The following is a 19,582-nucleotide window of genomic DNA, read 5'->3' as shown; positions in this document are numbered from 1 at the left end:
AGAACTATGCTGTAAGGCAGTGAAGGGCAATTTTGAGACAGTCTCACTATTTAGTCATGGTGAGCCTGAAACTCATGCTATAGACTAGACTGTCCTTGACTCAGAGATCTACCTCAGTCGTACCAACAGCTGAGATTAAGGCATGCACTGCCACGCTTTCCAAAACAAAGCAAATGAAGCTTAGAATTCTAAGATAAAACACTGTGGGAAGGTCAGTTTTTCCAATGCTAAAATCCCATAAATTCTGCATGTAAGCAGTTATATTCCTAAGAATTAATAAAATCTAGGATGTTGAGGTGTCTGTCTATCTGTGTGTCTTTTCTTTTACTTTTTCTCTATTTTCGCTTTCCGTCAGCTCTAATGGACAGCACTGGCTTACCTGTTTGAGGATATGGAGGTAATCGTAACAGAACCCGATGATGTTGGAGGAGATGTCATCGTCCTCGTGAGCCAGCAGCTGTAACATAAGCGGCACTTTGGTCTCAATGGCTCCCAGTGCCTCCTGCGCATTCCTGACGGCCCCATTCTTCATTAATTTAGTCCAGCTAACTATTAACGACTGTCCCATTCCATTTACCAGCTTAGAAAACCTGGCCACAAAGTCCAAATCTTCTTCCTATAAGCAAGGAGCAAAGACCTGGATTACAACCACCTGCGCAGGAAGGAGGACCTCTGACCTTCAGCCAATTCCGGGGTTCAGTCTAAAAAGACAAATGATGCAATCCATGACTGACAGCAGGGGTCAGTGTGGGCGGGCGTATGTGCCACAGTAACCAACCGTCCGCTTCCTCCCTCTGCCTGGACTCAACACTAAGACAACAGCTACCAATTTTGTCAATGTGATAGAAAAATCATCAGAATTTGAATTTTTCTGCAACCGCCATCACCCAATAGTACTTTAAAAGCAACTGTTTTGTTTTTTAACTAAAAAAAATAATTAATGTTTGGTGGTTTTGCCTGCATGTACATCCATGCAACATGTAGGCCTGGTGCTTCGAGAAGCCAGAAGAGGGCACTAGGTCCCCAGGAGCTGCAATTACAGACTTTGGAAGACTGACACCCAGGGTTCCTAACATTGAGTCATGTCTCCATTAGTAACTGTATTTTAATGATGAGAGTTCTATGGATATTACCAATCTTGTAAAAAACAAAACAAAACAGGGAGCAGGGGGAAGGGTTTTAGAATCTTCTTCCCTAACTGCTCAATTTACTGAGCACAGTCTATGACATCAGTGCTGCTGCATTGTATGTGTAACCAACAGTCCTTTCTGCAACTGTTTCACTTAGGCCTTAACTTCCCTACAGAGAGACACAAAGTTACTACACAGTGGCAGCTTCAAGTCCCTGCCAGGGTTACAGGCAGGCCTGGGTTATTCCTTTAATTACCCTTCAACCTTTCTCCCACAGACAGGGGCTCTTCATCTGCCATTTTGTATTTTCTTTTCTTAAGCAACCCAGATCCTAAGTAAGACAGGAGAAGGCAATAAAGCCACCTTAGGTCCACAAAGAAGGAACCTGCTAATGCTATATTCCTGTCATTACCACCAATAGAAAGAAGTCTGGGACCAAGCCTGACAAGCCGAGATCAGCCCTGGGACCCACCTGGTGGGAGGAAAGCACTGACTCCAGGAAGTTGTTCTCTCTCTCTCTGGGCATACACACACTGACATGCACTACATAAATTATATACAGAGCTCGGACATGTCCGAGGAATCCTCTTCCTCAGGGCTGCAAGCTCATAACATGCACACGCATTCTCACTGTCAAGTGTCAGGATGGGTGTGACCGAGTTGTGGCTTTCAGAGTACGGTGGTCACCGTCAGTCCAAGGACAGTCCCCAAAACCCAGTGGAGGGAAAAGCTACGTGAGTTTAGCTTAAGTTTTCAAAGACATCCACTGACCTGGTCAATGCTGAAAAACCCAGCCGTCTGTAATACTTGACACAAGGATTCTACGAGTTTCATCTTCTCCACAGGGTCCATCCCTTTATTTACAATTTCAAACAAACAGTCACATGCTTCTTCCCGTAGAACTTCTACTGACATATGACCTAGCAGCATAGTTATAAACCTGGTGACGGGGGAATAAAAGTCTTAACGTTTTCAGATCGCGAGTCTTAGACCCTAACTGCACATCTGCAGTTTAAGAGCTATAGGCATACACACCTATCATTGGCTATAAGGGATAAGTCTATCCAGGAGACGTAGGCCCCAACTACTTCAAGGCACTGGCACAGCACTTCTGAGTTAGTGTACTGGTAATTGTGTAAAATCTGGTACCACGATTCCACCAGATTTGGAATGCACTGCTCCCTCATGGTGTCTTTTATCAGAGTGTTCCTGCGGGCCTCCTGAAAACAAAACAGCAAAGTCAGGGCGGTTTTGGAACAGTGCTTGGTGTCCAATTCCGGCGGCACACAGTGACTTCCTCTACAGGAGACTTCCAGGCCCCTAACAGTCCCTACCGTGGCTTCCTATTTATCTGCTCTACAATTACATCCTGCGATTCTCTGCGTTTCCTTTTTCTGCTCTACTCCTCGGTGCCAGACTTAGTTCATTAAATACAAACTATAAATAAGCACTGCTTAGAAACTTAAGCATGTGAAATTATTTCTAAATATTGCACAAACATGGGATTTAAGCTATTTAGAAATGGCAGTGACTTAAATGCACAATGTCCTTTAGATTTATGAATATTTACATTACTATCATCAAACTATTATACATTTAAAGACGTCTCTAGTTTCCTCATTGTTTCTTTCTTTCTGAGTCAGCTTCTCAATATGACTCAGGATGGCTGCAAGCTGGGAACCGCCCCCCCCCCCCCCAATCCATTCCCAAGTGCTTACTAGAAATATCCAATTAAAACTCTCACACGCTGTACTCATCATTTTATACTGAAGTGACAGAGATCAAACACTGGCCTCTTGCACACTAGGCCGGTGCTGCACTGCTGGGCTGGCTGGCCAGGACTTTCTCTTGCTTACCACGCCTAAGGCTGGCCTGAGGGTGTTCCTCAGTCCTGAAAAGTCCCCGGCAGAGATGATACAGTATATTCAACTACTAGTGCTACTCAGCAACAAACAGAGTTTTAGAAGAAGGCAAAGGAGATGGTGAGCTGTATGCAGAGAAGAGTAACGGGCTCGGGGACTGTGACTGGTTCAGACTCCCGAGGAGGAGGAGGCAGTGAGGCCCATGTCATAAGCCGTTATTTCTCCCCTGCTCAGAAGCATTAAGTATGGACAGCATGTCACAGGAGCTATGCAACAGTTAATTTGTGTAATTTGTGGAGATGGCAGCGGCGTAGTTTTAAAGAACTAAGAAATGCTTTAATCCCGATCTAGGGGGTGGGAGGGGTTAAATTGCACTGTCGGCAAATTCAAGGTGCTCGGTACATATGTAATCTAAGCACGTGACAGAGAAGGAGGCTCTCTGGCCTTCCTGTCATGTTGGCCTCCCCTACACAGCCTCCAACTCAAACCCGGTGCTCTCCAAGTGACTTGCCTCTGACGTGTGAGCCACATCCCGATCCACCAGCTCTGAATCGATGGCCATGAGGATCCGCAGGTACAGATCCACTCCCCTGGGGTTTAGGTCCACAACTGAGAGAATGTCAAAAAAAAACTTGGGCCATTTAGTGAGATACTCTGTAACGAAAAGCAGGGCGAAGACTTGGGCGGCTTTGTTCCGTATGAAGGTCTTCTCTGGCTGGGCATTCAGCATCTGACAGACAGAAACATTCGTGAAGACACATTCCAACTATCCAGGAGCACACTGTCTTCTTCTATTTATCACGCTAGTTGGCAAAACTGAAGCCAGACTTCACCACGGCCAAGATTCGTGCCAGCACAGCTGTGCAAATTTTTTTTTCTTTTTTGTTTTGTTTTTTTTCCAGACAGGGTTTCTCTGTGTATCCCTGGATGTCCTGGAGCTCACTCTGTAGACCAGGCTGTCCTTGAACTCAGAAACCCACCTGCCTCTGCCTCCCAAGTGCTGGGATTACAGGCTTGCGCCACCATGCCCGGCTACAGCTGTGCAAATTTACCCACGTGTGCAAGTGACTGCTCACATGACTATATAATGGCTGCCTCTCAGAATTTTTATTTTCCTCCAGTGTTGGGGATGAATCTGTGTGTTACACAAGCATTTTACCAGACACACATGGTCTGGACTTTTTTTTTTGAAGAGGGGGTGTTTGCTTGTTTTGAGTCAGGGAAGTACTTGTAGTCCAGGCTGCCCTCACTCAGAGATGTGCCTGACTTTCTGCCTTTGCCTCTATGTGGAAATCAAGGTTTGAGCCACCAGGTCCATCCTTGAAAAACAAGGTCGGCAGTTCAACTTTAACTTGTTTCAAACTTCAAGCTGGCTGCAAAATGACAATCTTCCTGCGTCTGCCTTCTGAACCCTGAGATACAGTCCTGAACCCACAACTCTTAGTAATTAAGTTTCAAGAGCAGAATTTTAACTGTTCCCATAATTTCTTCTAAGAAAAAAAATTCAATTGTTTTTCCTTATTTGGTTAGATCTTAAAGGAAGAGGCTCCGGTTAAACCTGAGGCTTTATATGTTAAGCTTAACCACAGTTCACCAGGAGGAGTGTGAGAATAAACAACTTATTGTTCCACAAGGGCCTCAGCAATAAGCTGTCAGCACAGGCCGGCTCTAAGGACCAAACAGAAAAGCAGGAGTTTAAGAATATCAATAAACGGGAGGTAGAGGCAGGCGGATTTCTGAGTTCGAGGCTAGCCTGGTCTACAGAGTGAGTTCCAGGACAGCCAGAGCTATACAGAGAAACCCTGTCTCCAAAAAACCAAATCAAAAAAAAAAAAACTTTCTTTTTAAAACCCAAGTTCCAGCTAGGTGTGGTGGCAGGCTGGCAGGCTGGCACCTTTGGTCCTGGCTGCTGGGAGGCAGGGGCACGACTCCCAGCCAGCCAGGGATACACAGCGAGACTGGTCCAAAAGAACGCTTCCATAGCATGTTACCGCAAGTCCAACAATCTTGGTTATTAATACAATCTCAAGTTAATACTGTTCCTGCTCATGGTCTTTAAGACTAGCACTTTGGATATAATGGATGAAGCAACAGATGGCCTGAGGCACGGGATGACAACTATTTTACCTGAGCCTGAAGCCAAGAGAGAAGTGTCTTCCTGATGAGCTCTTGCTGAGCGGTGCTTAGTTCTGAGTACCTGGTAAAGACACAATAGTCGCCACGTCTGTGGTCTGTGCTTCTCAAAGTAAACCTTACCTATTAGAAATGGAGCTAATTTCAGGGGTTCCCAAAACAAGGTAGACCACCCTTTGTCACAGTATCGAAGAACTCACAGATCAGAGTATCAGATAGGCTATATAGTCATCTGATTTCAGACTCTCCATTCAGTTCTCGAGCGAACAAAACAACAGGTGTGTGATTTTTCAGACAGACTGTGTACTGAGGTCTGTGGTCTACAGACTCAGCCTGTAGACTGACTGACTCAGTTTGGGCTAAATCACAACACATGCCCAGCCTAGAGATGACGTCTACATTGTTAGTTTCCCATCTGTACTTTGGTTTCCTCAAGGCTGGAGAAGCAAGTTAAAACATTCCTACCCCAACAAACCTTGGAGATCGAAAACAGTGAAATGGCCTTACTTGTATTTTACTTGATGCTCTAATACTTGAAAGCAGAAGAACTTTATGTGATCATCACTGAAAAAGCAAAAGAAAAATAGATAATCAGAGAATGGACTGGGAAAATCAAAGGCAAAATACCAGTAATAACTGTGATGCTTTTCAAAAGAGGCCTCTTGCCTGGGTTTCTATCGACCGACTCTATTTTATTTGTTTTAATTACTATCTTCTTTGCTTTATGACAGGGCTGGGTACCTTACTCAGGGCCTCCCTCCTGAATTCCAGGCAAAGGCTCTACCAGTGAGCCACAGGCCCAAGCCCTCTGCTTAAAGGGTTACAGCTCTAAACACAGCTCCTGACATGTGGAATTCCATTACATTATACAAGCCACAGAACCACAAGCTCTAATACACACCCTAAACACACAACTTTGTAAAGAGAGGTCATCGCCTCAAACATGGAGAGCTGAGGTTCCCGGAACAATTTCTGTGCTTGACTTTAGAATGGATAGAGACGCCGGTGACAGACGGTGCAGGTACAGGACACTGATCAAAATCAAAGATGCTGTCTTTGGCCTACTTGAAACTTAAGTGCCCTTAGTCAGTGTTCTTACAGCCAAACACTAAATAAATGGGGTAGAAAGATGGGAGGAAATAAAACACAATGCCTGTTTATCCATTTCTTTAGTGTTAGGCCATACAGAAAAAAAAAAAAAACAAAAAAATCCAGAAAAAAAAAAAAAAAAGAATGGCCGGGCGATGGTGGCGCATGCCTGTAATCCCAGCACTTGGGAGGCAGAGGCAGGCGGATTTCTGAGTTCGAGGCCAGCCTCGTCTACAGAGTGAGAACCAAGACAGCCAGGGCTACACAGAGAAACCCTGTCTTGAACTCCCCCCGCAAAACAAAAAAAGAATGGTGATACTCATCATGTTCAGGAAAAGTCTCTGTGCAAAGTCAATTGATATAGGCTGTGACCAAACAAAGCTGCAGCCACAGCTCTCCAGCAGCAGCAGAACAGCAGCAGCAGCAGCAGCCTCCGCATGCACTGCCTCCCCATCCCACTGCCCCCCCATCCGCAGGCTGCTTATGTCCGGCTGGCTAACTGCTTCTCACAAGCTTTTCTCTGCCAGTTGTCTTCTTTTGTAAAAACCTAACTTTACTAACAATGAAATGAGCATACAAGTTTCTATGTCTGTGAAACTGCTTGTTGCTCTTGAAAGACTAAACAGAACGACAGGCTGCAGGGGACGACAGCCTTTCCCATGTGGCCTGGCCTCAGTGCTCAGGGACAGAAGAGCTGGGCTTTGAGACCTGCTTTCACCCCCACTGTGTCCCATGCTGGAAAGCCTACAGGGTGGTCCCAACACCAAAGAACAGTAATGGAATATTGGTATACTGCTGCCCGACATGGTGGCTTGAGCCTTTCATCCCAGCACCGGGGAAGCAGAGGCAGGTGGAGCTCTGTGACTCTGAGGTCAGCCCCAAACAGCCAGGGCTTGTTACACAGAGAAACACTGTCTCAAACAAACAAACACTTGCCAACTCCTAATAATAAGACAGAGACATGGTTAGTGTGGCCTAAGCCAGTGAAGACTGGCTCTCAGGCACACACACAGAAAGAAAAGGGTGATTTTACCGAAAAATCAATTCGGGATTAGTTCAAAAATTGGTTTGCGAGGGCCGGGTGTGGTGGCGCACAGCTTTAATCCCAGCACTTGGGAAGCAGAGGCAGGTGGATTTCTGAGTTCGAGGCCAGCCTGGTCTACAGAGTAAGTTCTAGGACAGTCAGGGCTACACAGAGAAACCCTGTCTCAGGGAAAAAAATTGGTTTGCGATTTTTATCTTTTTGTGCTACTAACAGTTTTCTAAAAGGCAAGTCACAGAATCTTAAAACACAAAACAAAGAAACATTTCCCAAAGAAAAAACTATAATGCCTCATAGAAATCTTATCTTTCCAGACAATATGGAGAATCTATCTTAATTACCTGTATGTCTTCTGCGCTAGAGCCTCTGCGCACACCTGCCAGGCATCTGGAGAAATCTTCAACTGCTCAAAATAAGCCAGGGCCTGAAAGATTGCAAAATGAAATAACATGTTTAACATTGAATTCTGATGCCCAGCCCACACTAAACAAAGGGTGGAGTGAACCAAAAAAACCCAGCAATGTTGGATTAATACAGAAGCTAAAACATCCAATCCAGGCGGCGTCCAGATCACCCCTAAAAGTAGATCAGTAAGTGACAACGATCAGCCGCTAAGCTCGTTTCCTTACGGTAAAAAAAGATGGAGCAAGAGCGGCTTGTGGGCGCCACTGGGCGATGGCGGTGACAGAAGAAATGGCTCAGTGTTTTATCAAGTGCATTCAGACTCAGGCACACACAGCCACGGAAGGGCGTGCGAAGGAAGGGCGTGCAGCACACGAGTCCTCCCGCTGTAAGCAGATGTGACATAAAGTAACAGAACGTTCAACCCAACGAGGAATCTAGGATGGACAAGGGTGGCACATGGAGGGGACAGGGGTGGCCATCTCTTTAGCCCCCACCCTCTAGGCTGGCGAACACTGTGGGGACAAGGAAGGAGGCGTGGGAGCCGACTCTCCCACTGGCTGTTTCCTTTTAACAGACTGGCAATACCAAGTGCCCTGCCTTCCCGGGTCCCGAGCCACTGTAGCCGGTTACCCAATCTGTGGAAGGAGGCTGTCCTTAGGAGTACACATGGTCTGACTTCAGTTTCTACAAACCCAGAATTCTCGCTGGGAACATCTCAGAAGCTAGGACAGAGAACAAACGAAGTCCCTGAGGCGCCACAAGGTCAGGTGGGAGGGGCTTGTCGGTTCTCTAAGTTCTGAGGCATGAGCAGATCATTCTCAGATACACAGCTGGTTTGAGGCTAGCTTTGGCTACATAAGTCTCCAAAAATTAAAGAGAACATTTCAAGCTAAAGATGGGTATTTAAACCAAAGCTGGGGAAACCAGGGTGGGGTGGGGTGGGGTGGGGGTTGCCAGAAGTCTTTGCAGGGCCTGTCTCTGGATTCTGCATCCATGTACGACTTGCATCAGAAAGAAATCTTGTGGCGATGATGAACAAGACTCGGCCCCAACCTCCAGGTTCTTCCACCTTGCTCCCGTGTCACCCAGCAACTGCCAACCGGGCCTCTTGACACTGCTGCTGACTGATGCCCACACAGCAACGGCCTGACATACGGACGCTTGGAAGGCTGCCGTCGGCCCAACCGACGGTAGCTTCTCACTATCCCTGTGCTGCAGCAGCACGACCATCAAAACCTTCATTGTGGGGCTGGAGAGATGGCGCAGTGGCTCCGACCACTGACTGCTCTTCCAGAGGTCCTGAGTTCAAATCCCAGCAACCACATGGCGGCTCACAGCCATCCCCAATGAGATCTGATGCCCTCTTCTGGGGTGTCTGAAGACAGCTGCAGTATACTCATATAAATAAAATAAATAAATAAATCTTAAAAAAAAAAACAACAACAAAAAAACAACAAAACCTTTGCTTTCTCAACACTCTTTCATCAATTCACCCTGGCGCAACATGAAATTGGATGAAACCAGAGGCGTAAATTATTCCCATCACAGAACACATTCTTATCGAAAAAAATTATTAAAACTGCTAATAACTTTTACTCTCTTGTCCTCTTACCTGTCTGTCCCTTCTCTCCCCATCCCCCCCAAGGGTTCATGACCGGCCTCTACCCTCCCACCCCCACCCCCATCTCCCCCTTTCTACCTCCCTCCCTCCCCCTGCTCTGTGCCATTCTCTGACTCTACCCCCTCCACTCCCCCACCCATGCCCTAAATAAACTCTATTCCATTCTACAAAACAAAAATAAAACACTAATACATCAGGGTTCTGTTCTGGAAACCACCAGTGTTCAACCACCAGAACCCAAGTATGGTGGAAAATAAGGAACAGACTCCAGGCGAACACAACGGCGCTGGGGCCCCACCCCCACCACAGCGCACACCTGCACGCACAGGTAACTAAATCGGTCATTTTGTTTGGTTGGTTGGTTTGGTTTCTCTGTGTAGTCCTGGCTGTAGTCACTCTGTAGACCAGGCTGGCCTTGAACTCAGAAATCCGCCTGCCTCTACCTCCCAAGTGCTGGGATTACAGGTGTGCACCACCACACCCGGCTTAAATTGTTCATTTTTGTTTTTGGATTTGTTTTTTTCGAGACAGGGTTTCTCTGTATAGCCCTGGCTGTCCTGGAACTCACTCTGTAGACCAGGCTGGCCTCGAACTCAGAAATCCGCCTGCCTCTGCCTCCCAGAGTGCTGGGATTAAAGGCGTGCGCCACCACCGCCCGGCTAAATTGTTCATTTTTAAAATGATGAATATTGGAACTTAAAAAAGGATGCATTTGGGGTTGGGGATTTAGCTCAGTGGTAGAGCGCTTGCCTAGCAAGCGCAAGGCCCTGGGTTCGGTCCTCAGCTGTTTAAAAAAAAAAAAAAAAGAGTGCATTAAAAAAGAAATAGGGTAAGAACCAGACCCGGTGAGTCAAACCTACAGCTAACTCAAATAACAACCAAACCTGGAGGCCAGCCTGGGCTACAGTGTCAGCTTCTGTCTCAAACAACAAAATCACCAAACAGGAAGTGCTAGGCATGGCGGGTCATGCCTAATATAATAATTCATATACAATAATAACTTGGGGAGGATGAGGCAGGAGAATCAGAATGGCCATGACCACCTCAATTGCAATGGCTTTTCAAGGATAGCCTGGGCTACATAAGACTATCTCCAAAAAAAAAAAAAAAAAAAAAAAAAAGCTAGCAGGATGGTTGAGGTATACACTCTGATTCCTAGAGCCCACCTGGCAGGGGAGGGAGAAACACTTCTGCAGCTTGTCAAGATGGTTTGTGTATGTCTAGCCTAGAAAGTGGCACTATTAGGAGGTGTGGCCTTGTTGGAGCAGGTGTATCACTGTGAGCGTGGGCTTTAAGACCCTCATCCTAACTGCCTGGAGGTCAATCTTCTCTTAGAGGCCTGCAGATGAAGATGTAGAGCTCAGCTCCTCCTGCACCATGCCTGCCTGGATGCTGCCATGTTCCAGCCTTGGTGATACTGGACTGAACCTCTGAACCTGTAAGCCAGCCTCAAGTAAATGTTTGTCGTTATAAAGAGTTCTTGGTCATAGTAAAAGGGTTTTTTACTATGACAAGGCTCACAATGCCACGCCCCCCAAATAAGTGGAAAATAACCACGCTGCCCCACCCCCCACCCCTAACCGGTCCAACAGACACTAATGAAAGCAGAGGAAAGCACTAGGGAGATTGCTCAGCAGGTACAAAGCTCTTCATGAGTGAGTGACTTTAGAGTGATCCCAGAACCCACATCAAAGGGGGAGGAGAGTCTCTTCTCCACAAATTCGCCCTCTGACCTCCACATGCATGCCACGGGAACAGTCATTCTAAAACTAATTTCCTAAAAGAAAAGCCTTATGGTAGACTACTGCAGTAATCCTGGCAGTCTGGAAGCTGAAGGCGGAGGGAGGATGGGACTGCTAGGAGTTCAAGGTAAACATGAGTTACACGGGGATCACCAGGCCACAGTCTAGGTAACACAGCAAGACTGTGACTCAAACAAGCTAAACTGTGTTTGCAAGGCAGGCTGGGAAAAAAAAATCCCTGAGACCCCACAGAGTTGAAGTGGAACAAAAATCCCCCAAAACAAATCAGGACAAAAAAACAAAACAACAAACAAACAAACAAAAAGTCCAAAAAGAAAAAAACCAAGCACAAACGTCACAGGTAGAGTCCTTGCCTAGATTCAATTCCCAGTACTATAAAAACAAACAACAACAAAAAAACCCAAATCATCTGAAACATAAAACTTTTATTTATAATCGAAATGCAACACCAAAGCAGACTGAGGTTAAGACTGTGATGTTTCAGCTGCTTTGAAAGCAGGTGGTTGGGCTGGAGAGATGGCTCAGTGGTTAAGAGCACTGACTGCTGTTCCAGAGGTCCTGAGTTCAATTCCTAGCAACCACATGGTGGCTCACAACCATTTGTAATGGGATATGATGTGCTCTTCTGGGGTGTCTTTAGACAGCTACAGTGTACTCATATATAATAATTTTTTTTAATAGAAAGCAGGTGCTTTAAATCCCTATGAAAATAAAACCATTCATATACAAAAAGTCTGGACTTCTAGGGGCCTTTTGTTTTATTTTTGGGACAGTGTCTCTATGTACTGTTGGCTATCCTGTTGTAGACCAGGACCAGGTTGGCCTTGAACCCAGAGATCCACCTGCTTCTGCCTCCCAAACTCTGCGCCGCCACTACCTGATTTTGACTGCTGGGTTTTTGATGTTCTGAATAGATGCTGATACCTACATTCCTATTATTTGCTCTATTTGGAGGGTTACTGCCTTCTAATCAGCAGAGGTATGCATCATATCAGAGACTGCTTGGGAAATTGTGTTTTTCTTAAAGCACGTAAAAGCCAAACAAGTATGGCTCTAATACACAGTGGGATTGTTAATTCTGGCTCATTTATGACAAGTTCTCTCCTTTGCTACAAGAGCAACCCTCCTTCCTTTGATCCCAACCTTCAGAAGGCTCAGGTCTTTAAAAATTAATTAAAGGCTTGTTGTTCTTTTAGAGTCTTCTTTTATCATTCAGCTACAGTACTTACTAGACTTATACACTTACACTTGAGTTTAACTGTTCACATTTGTTCTTTTAGAGTCTTCTTTTATCATTCAGCTACAGTACTTACTAGACTTATACACTTATACTTGAGTTTAACTGTTCACATTTATCCACATATACCGGCATCTCCTAATGGATTTTGTCACAGAATCATTTAACTTAAGGTGTGGCATATCGAAACTGCTTACTTTCAGTCTGAAAAGACTAAAATATAAATAACAAGGAGGCTCACTGTCACCAAGTTCAGGCTTAAGCAACTTACAGTCCAAGGTAAGCAACCACAAAGTAAAACACTGTCTTTGTAATTGTGTTACAATGTTGCAAAAACTAGCAATGTCCAATGCTGCAGAAAGACCTGCCTTAACAGGTCTGATTTCAGGACTCTGGCTCAGCCAATTTAACAAAAATCAATCACAACACTTGATGTTTCAATATTCAGAGCATGCCTCAAATCTGTCTGGTTTTATTAATGTTTATTCAAATTATAGCTCTATCACCAGATGTGTTTGCTGTCTAAATCCTCTAATGCACGTTTGTGGTTGCACACTTTAGAAAATAATTACACTGACTTACTTACCCTTTGTCTAAAGTCTGAGTCGGCATTTGGATTTAACCCTAAAAGAGCCTGTTCGTCCATCTCTGCTGCTATTCCTGGAATTTTCCGATCACAAGAGACGTGGCTTCTAATCCCACAGGAGAATCCACAATCATCTGCAGGCAGAAAACAGAAGATGATTATCTAGAATATGACAAGTGGCTGAGAATACACAGCTCCTGCAGAGTCAAAACCCACCTTAAGCTAACAAAGCCTAGACCTCACGAGAACTAGAGTGGACCCTGTAGCACACAGCAGCATAATTCTGTAGACTCTAACCAAGTACACCACTAAAGCTTTCAGGTGATACTGTCCTGCAACGCTCGCCAGCCAAGTATAGAGAGTAATTCTTCTAGAAACATTCATGAAGTGCTGGGGGAAGGAGGGTAGTGGTGGTAGAAATAATAGTCAGATCCCCAAAGCTCTCTGGCCAGTGACTCTAGCCAAACTGGTAAGCCCCAGGTTCAGCGAGACCCTGTCTCAAAAAACAAGGAGGGGTGGGGAGTTTTGATAAATATGCAAAGCAGGAAAATAAGCAGCATGTATTATAGACATGTATGAAACTGTCAAAAAAAAATAAGTTATATAGTGAAAAATCAACAGAGGAAGACACCTAATCTGGACTTCATACCTACCGTCTGCACATGTATATAAGCCTACATATAAGCACATACAGATATATTCTTATTTCCCTATTATAAAGCTATACATCTTTTTTTACTTAGGAGTTTTTAAATTATTAGCTTCCACAGAGAACATAAAGACACCAAGAGATGAATGGGAATCCCGTGCAGCCTTTTAGGAGCAGTCAAGCTGGGGCCAAGATGCAGATCTCTACACTTTTCTGTTTTGCTTGATCTTTTTGGAATCTAAGCTAAACCCCTCCTCTGATCATGGCAACCTTGCAGACCACAGTAAAGCAATCTAAGTTCCTACTGCCAACAGGATTAAGATACAAACACTTCTGAACAACCCCCTGACCATTCTTCATGCTCCTCAGGACGACGGCCAGCAGCGCCTACCACGTGACATGGCAGCTCTCAAGCACACCTCACTTCACACCCATGCACACGAGGCTCTTTCCAGCTTCGAGACTAAACCCCACAACTAAATACTCAACTTCAGTATCAACTCATGCAGCAATTCAGCTCCGACCCTCTATGTAATCCCGTCAAATCAGGATAGTCCCTTCCTGACAATCCCTTCCACAGTCTACCACGTGACAGTTTGGTTTCTCAAAACAAACAAACAAACAAAAAAACCCAAAAAACAAAACCCAAAAAAACCAACCAAACAAAAATCATTGTGAAATATGCATGCATCGCTATGTTCCTAAAATTTAAAAACACAGGTTTTGGGTTTTTTAGTGCTCTGGGTTTGAACTAGTGAGATGGCTCAGGGATGACGATTCCCTAGATGCTTATGATGGAAGAGAACTGTGCATGTACACAGCACATGCACACACTCATAGATGTACACAGAGCTTGCACCTTTGCAAACACATCTGTACATATACAAGATAAATATATGTATTTTTTTTAAAGTCCTAGATTTATATTCCAATCCTGTAAACAAAAAACAAAACCCAGCCAGGCAGTGTTGGTGCACGCCTTTAATGCCAGTGCTGAGGGGGCAGATGCAGAAGGATCTCTGAGTTAGAGGCCAGTGTGGTCTACAGAGTTCCAGAACAGCCAGGGCTACCCAGAGAAAACCCCAGGCTGGAAAAACCAACCACACACCCACACCAAGAAAACCACTCAGTCACTCAAAATTGCACACACCTTTTGTTTTTGTTTTTTGTTTTGGCTTTTTTTTTTTCTTCCAAGACTGGGTTTCTCTGTGTAGCCCTGGCTGTCCTGGAACTCACTCTGTAGACCAAGCTGGACTCGAACTCAGATATCCACCTGCCTCTGCCTCCCAAGTGCTGGGATTAAAGGCATGCACACACTTTTTAATCCCACTGAGGGAGGTAGAGATCTGAGACTTTAAAACCAACCTGGTCTATGTACATATGGATGCTCTGGCTAGCCAGAGCTACAGTGAGATAATGTCTCAAAAACAAAACAAAAATCGAAGCTAGGCCAAGCATTCCATTTTGTCAGCAGAAAAGGGGCAAAGTCCGAAAGACTATATGTGTGCATGTGTGTGAAGCATGCCTCCAATAGGGAATAAATTTATTATTCCTCTTATAAATGCTCAGTATTTATTATTCCTCTTATAAATGCTCAGAAAGAAAAGCGTTCTTTTGTTGTTGTTTTTTAGTGGCTTTTTTTTTTGGTCATTTCACACTAATCTTGACAAGAGGAAAAAAAAAAAAAACAAGAGGCCCGGCAGAGCACATGCTCAACAACAAAAAATCCTCAGCAAACTTGTTACAGTTATCCATAGAAAAAGAATCCCTCACAAACCTTCGCCCTCTACACATTCGGAAAAAAACATTAGACCAAAATAAAATGAGACAGTACATCACCCATCTTTGAATAAAACACAGGGTTAAAAGGTAACAATTTCCTAATAAAGACCGGGAAAGGACGCTTAGTATGCTGACCTATATTGCAGGTTTAAACATTGTTACAATATGGCAAACATTTTATACCACCTGCTAAGGTGGATGTGGTGGGGGCGGGGGCGAGAAATACACGTAAAATAGGAAGCCTTATTTTTTTTCTTCAGCCATTAAGTCAAGAAGAATTAAACACTGTGGAAAATTCCTCCACACCTACTTAAGCCTGTTTGAGATCGACTTAATCTTTCCAGCCTTTTAACATCAAGTTGACAAGTCGCTTTAATACAACGTAACTTCCCCCAGTAACAACTAATTAAGGCTTCCAAAAAGTACTCGTTCTTCAGGTTACAGAGAAACATCAAGGCTCTCCACTGCTACAAGAGTGTAAAGCAGCAAAGAGAGGAAAAGGCTGTCCCTGCTGGCAAATTACTACGCAGAAATAACACTTTCTCTCCTATTGGTCCCGGGGTGGGGAGCGAAGCAACTTTGAGGTCCCTAGAGCTCAAACTGGTGGGAAGCACTCTAAAACTATCACAAATGGGGTTGGGGGGCAGCTTCCTAGGCCGGCCTCGCCCCCTATCCTTCGTCCGGATTCCTTCCTGGGCGAAGCCTCGTGGCCACTGGGGTGATGAAACACCCGGCAACCGGCAGCCACGCACTAGGGACGCGGCCGCCGCCGATCGTCCCCAATCCCAAGTCCGGCTCTCCCGGCCACGTAGGGTCCCCGGCCCGCCGCCCGCCGCCCGCCGCCTCCAGTCACCATCACTCCAATATCTCTTCCTCGCCTGCACTCCCGAGGGTCGGCCAGCCGCAAGGAGCGGCGCCGTACGCAGGGAGCACGGAGAGCGGCCCACGTCCTTGTCGCTGTAGTCCTCCACTACAGCCGCAGCGCTAGCGCCGGAGCCGGCCCGGGCCGCGCTCCTCTCGGCGCTCTGCGTTCCCCGGGCGCCTTCTCCTGCGTGGCGCGGAGCGGGGCGGGCAGGTTGGCAAGCCAGCGGGCGGAGTCGGCGGCCTTGGAAGGAAAACTGCGCAGGGGCCCGCTAACGCCGCCGCTGAGTCAGCGCGAGGCACGCCCCCCGCGTCGTGCCGCGCGGACCCGCGCCAGCAGCAGCCTCATGGAAGAAGAGTGCAGATGGCCACCCGTGGGCTGGGCCCGGGGGACTACAATTCCCAGCGTGCAGTGCGCATGGGACACTTCCGAGCGGAGGACCGCACACGTGCTCCCTGGAGTTCGCAGGGGGCGTGACCGACGGGCCTGTGGTGCATGCTGGGAGATCGCATCCCGCCCTCCTAGCTCCAGGTTACTGAGGTCCTCTTAGCTTTTAAAAGACCGGCCACGTTGCGCCCTGCCTAGAGCGTCTGCGTGAATTCCTTACTCTGCACTTCCTCCAAAAGAACCTGGTCAGGTGGCAGATAGCTTTGTCGTGCCAACATCCTGAGATTGGAAAAGTGGATGTGGTTCAAACCACGTGTTGAGTCAGTTGATGAATTCCTTTCCAGTGGCCCCACGTGTCCAGAAGCTTAAAGGATCTGACAGTTTTTAAAAATCCACTATTTCTATTTACTTGTTTTGCTTTTGAGGCAAGATCACACTCCATAACCCAGGCTGGTTTTCACCCATTTTTCAAGTTTTCAAGGCTGGCCTAAACCTCACAAATCCTGGAATCACAGGCATGAGCCACCATGCCCAGTTTAAATATTACTAAATTTGCCTACAAAAAAAAAAAAAAAAGAAAGGAAGGAAGAAAGAAAGAAAGAAAGAAAGAAAGAAAGAAAGAAAAGAAATGATGCAAAGAGAAAGAAAGAGAAAACCGAAAGCGTTCCGGGTGATGGTGGCGTTTACCATTACCCCAAAACAGAGGAGGCAGAGGCAGGTGATCTTTGAGTTAGAGGCCAGCCAGATTTACAGCCAGGACTACAGAGAGAAACAGTCAAAAAAAAAAAAAAAAAAAAAAAAAAGGAGAGAGAGGGGAAACATTCGTAGGAAGTCCCGTTCACTGTTTATTTGATGCCGAGCTATTGTTACAGTGTGGAATGGTATAAACACAGCAGCTTCATCTAAATCCTAAGCCTGCTCCTCTATGTCATGTATGTCACATTAAGTCTATCCCAGTTTACTCATTGTATGTAGAGTGCAACAGTATCAGCCTCAGAGGGTAAGGTTTGGCTAACTTTTAGCGGCAGGGGTGAGTCTGCCTGGCTCTGGTTAGCCTGAAACTTGTTGGCCTTACCTGTTCTCTTGCCTCAAATTCCAGAGTGCCGGGTTCCAGGTTGCCACCAGGTCTGACTATTTTATGAATTAACTTTAATACATGTGTTTGACATATCTTGGGTGACACTGTTTCTGGGGAACACATGAACAAACATCTGTTCACTGCAGATAGGTACCAGATGCGCTACTGATGACAGATTATAAAACGAGGCTACCACAAAACTCAGGCTTGGTGAACCACTGGCTTTTACTGGGGTTACTTACAGGAGCAGAAATGATGCAAAGACAGCCACCTCACCGATGCTAAGTATAAGTGACAGATCACCTGGCGTGTACAGTACAGCTGGTGGAACAGGTCCCAGGCAGTACTGCTGGTCTAAGAGTGTATAGTGTGGGGGAGGGGTGGTTTTGTTAATCTGTCTAGTTTCTGGGGAATCATTGAATTGTTTACTTCCTGAGTTTAAAGAGTTTATTCCCGGAGTTGGAATGTTTCAATTCCCCTTTATACCTAGTGGAGTAAAACAATACAGTGAAGGAAAACAAAACAGTGCATCCAACATGTAGATTTCGTTTTGTTTCTTAGAAACACTATTCTAGCCCGGCGGTGGTGGCACACGCCTTTAATCCCAGCACTTGGGAGCCAGAGGCAGGCAGATTTCTGAGTTTGAGGCCAGCCTGGTCTACAGAGTGAGTTCCAGGACAGCCAGGGCTACGCAGAGAAACCCTGTCTCAAAAAACAAACAAACAAACAACAACAAAAAGAAACAGTATTCTACAATGTAGTTCTTGCTGTTCTGGCACTCACTATATATTACCAGGCTAGCCTTGAACACACAGAGATCCGTCCCGCTACCTCTGCCTCCCTCACAAGTACTGAGACTAACGGTATGTGCCACTCGACCCAGCTCAACAGTCAGACTTAATATCTTATTCAGTACATGTTGAATACAGGTCCAGTGTAGCCACAGCCTTGCGTCTAGATCCCACTTAAGAACAAGCCAGACCTTGTTCTACAAGCTGCTTAGGAAGCTGAGGCAGGAGGATCTCAATTTCAAGGCCAGCCAGAGCCGGAATAGCTATACCCTATTTTTTTTTTTAAGTAAATGAAAAGGTCTAGGGTCTCCGTGATAGAGTGTGCTTGCCTCACACCCACCACCCTCGCTTTAATGCCTAGTACCACAAAAAGAGGTAACAAAACTTGCAGGCAGAGTGAGGAGGGAACTGAAGTAGAATAAAACTTGATGTTACTTTTGAATAAAAGTAAGCTACACTTACTTATGTTACTAAAACCCCCTCCCAGGGGAATCTTCTTTTTTTTTTTTTTTTTTTTTTGGTTTTTTTGAGGCAGGGTTTCTCTGTATAGCCCTGGCTGTCCTGGAACTCACTCTGTAGACCAGGCTGGCCTCGAACGCAGAAATCTGCCTGCCTCTGCATCCCAAGTGCTGGGATTAATGGCATGTGCCACCACCGCCCGGCTCCCAGGGTAATCGTAAAGTCTACCCCTCTTCCTAAGGTTCTAAAGACAAGCCCACCTAAATTCCATCAGAGTTCAGTGTGGGGAACCCAGTTTACTGGGCTTACTTACAGCACATGAGTAAGGGGTTACTTACCTAATGTGGGTGCTCTTCTCCCTTAAAAAAAAGCTGCTCTGGAAAGTCTTTACCCACCAGGGATGATGGCTTCTGTTGTTTTATAACAAAACCGATTTTACCAACGAAGACTCTGGAGCCTATTAGCTCAGAGGGAGTAGAGAAGGCACCCACATGACCTTTCTCCTCAGCTGATGTCCCACCAGGAATCCCCTCCCTCAAGCTGTCTCAAGAAACCTCCTTCAAACTGAATGTCCCTCCCTTCTATTTCCTGTGGGTCTCTCTATCTGTCCTCCCAGCTCCTTCTTACTCTCTATGGTTTTTCCCCCTTAATAATCCTATGTTCACTTCCTGTCAACTGGCTGCTTGCCCCGCCTGCCTCTTGACTT

General features: G+C 45.8%; 1 protein-coding gene across 3 annotated transcripts in view; it reads right to left on the bottom strand.

Moving 5' to 3' along the window:
- Xpot (exportin for tRNA) overlaps positions 1-16,515 on the bottom strand; it is a 36,591-nt gene extending 20,076 nt beyond the window's left edge. Inside the window, exons 1-10 of one of the 3 annotated variants that reach the window (XM_052164955.1) lie at positions 16,153-16,515; positions 12,869-13,002; positions 7,598-7,680; positions 5,633-5,689; positions 5,120-5,189; positions 3,504-3,722; positions 2,166-2,350; positions 1,902-2,070; positions 578-616; positions 380-457 (exon numbers count right to left, since the gene is read on the bottom strand). In XM_052164955.1, coding sequence (XP_052020915.1) covers positions 380-457; positions 578-616; positions 1,902-2,070; positions 2,166-2,350; positions 3,504-3,722; positions 5,120-5,189; positions 5,633-5,689; positions 7,598-7,680; positions 12,869-12,928 — 960 coding nt within the window. In that variant the 5' untranslated portion in view covers positions 12,929-13,002; positions 16,153-16,515. Of the gene's footprint in view, positions 1-379; positions 617-1,901; positions 2,071-2,165; positions 2,351-3,503; positions 3,723-5,119; positions 5,190-5,632; positions 5,690-7,597; positions 7,681-12,868; positions 13,003-16,152 lie in introns of all 3 variants that reach the window. The other 2 variants (XM_052164953.1, XM_052164954.1) reach the window with 2 other exon arrangements.
- Positions 16,516-19,582: the final 3,067 nt, after the last annotated feature.

The sequence above is a fragment of the Apodemus sylvaticus genome, chromosome 20 (genome assembly GCF_947179515.1).
Source record: "Apodemus sylvaticus chromosome 20, mApoSyl1.1, whole genome shotgun sequence".
Lineage (NCBI taxonomy): Eukaryota > Metazoa > Chordata > Mammalia > Rodentia > Muridae > Apodemus > Apodemus sylvaticus.
This window is presented reverse-complemented; position numbering and strand designations above follow the sequence as displayed.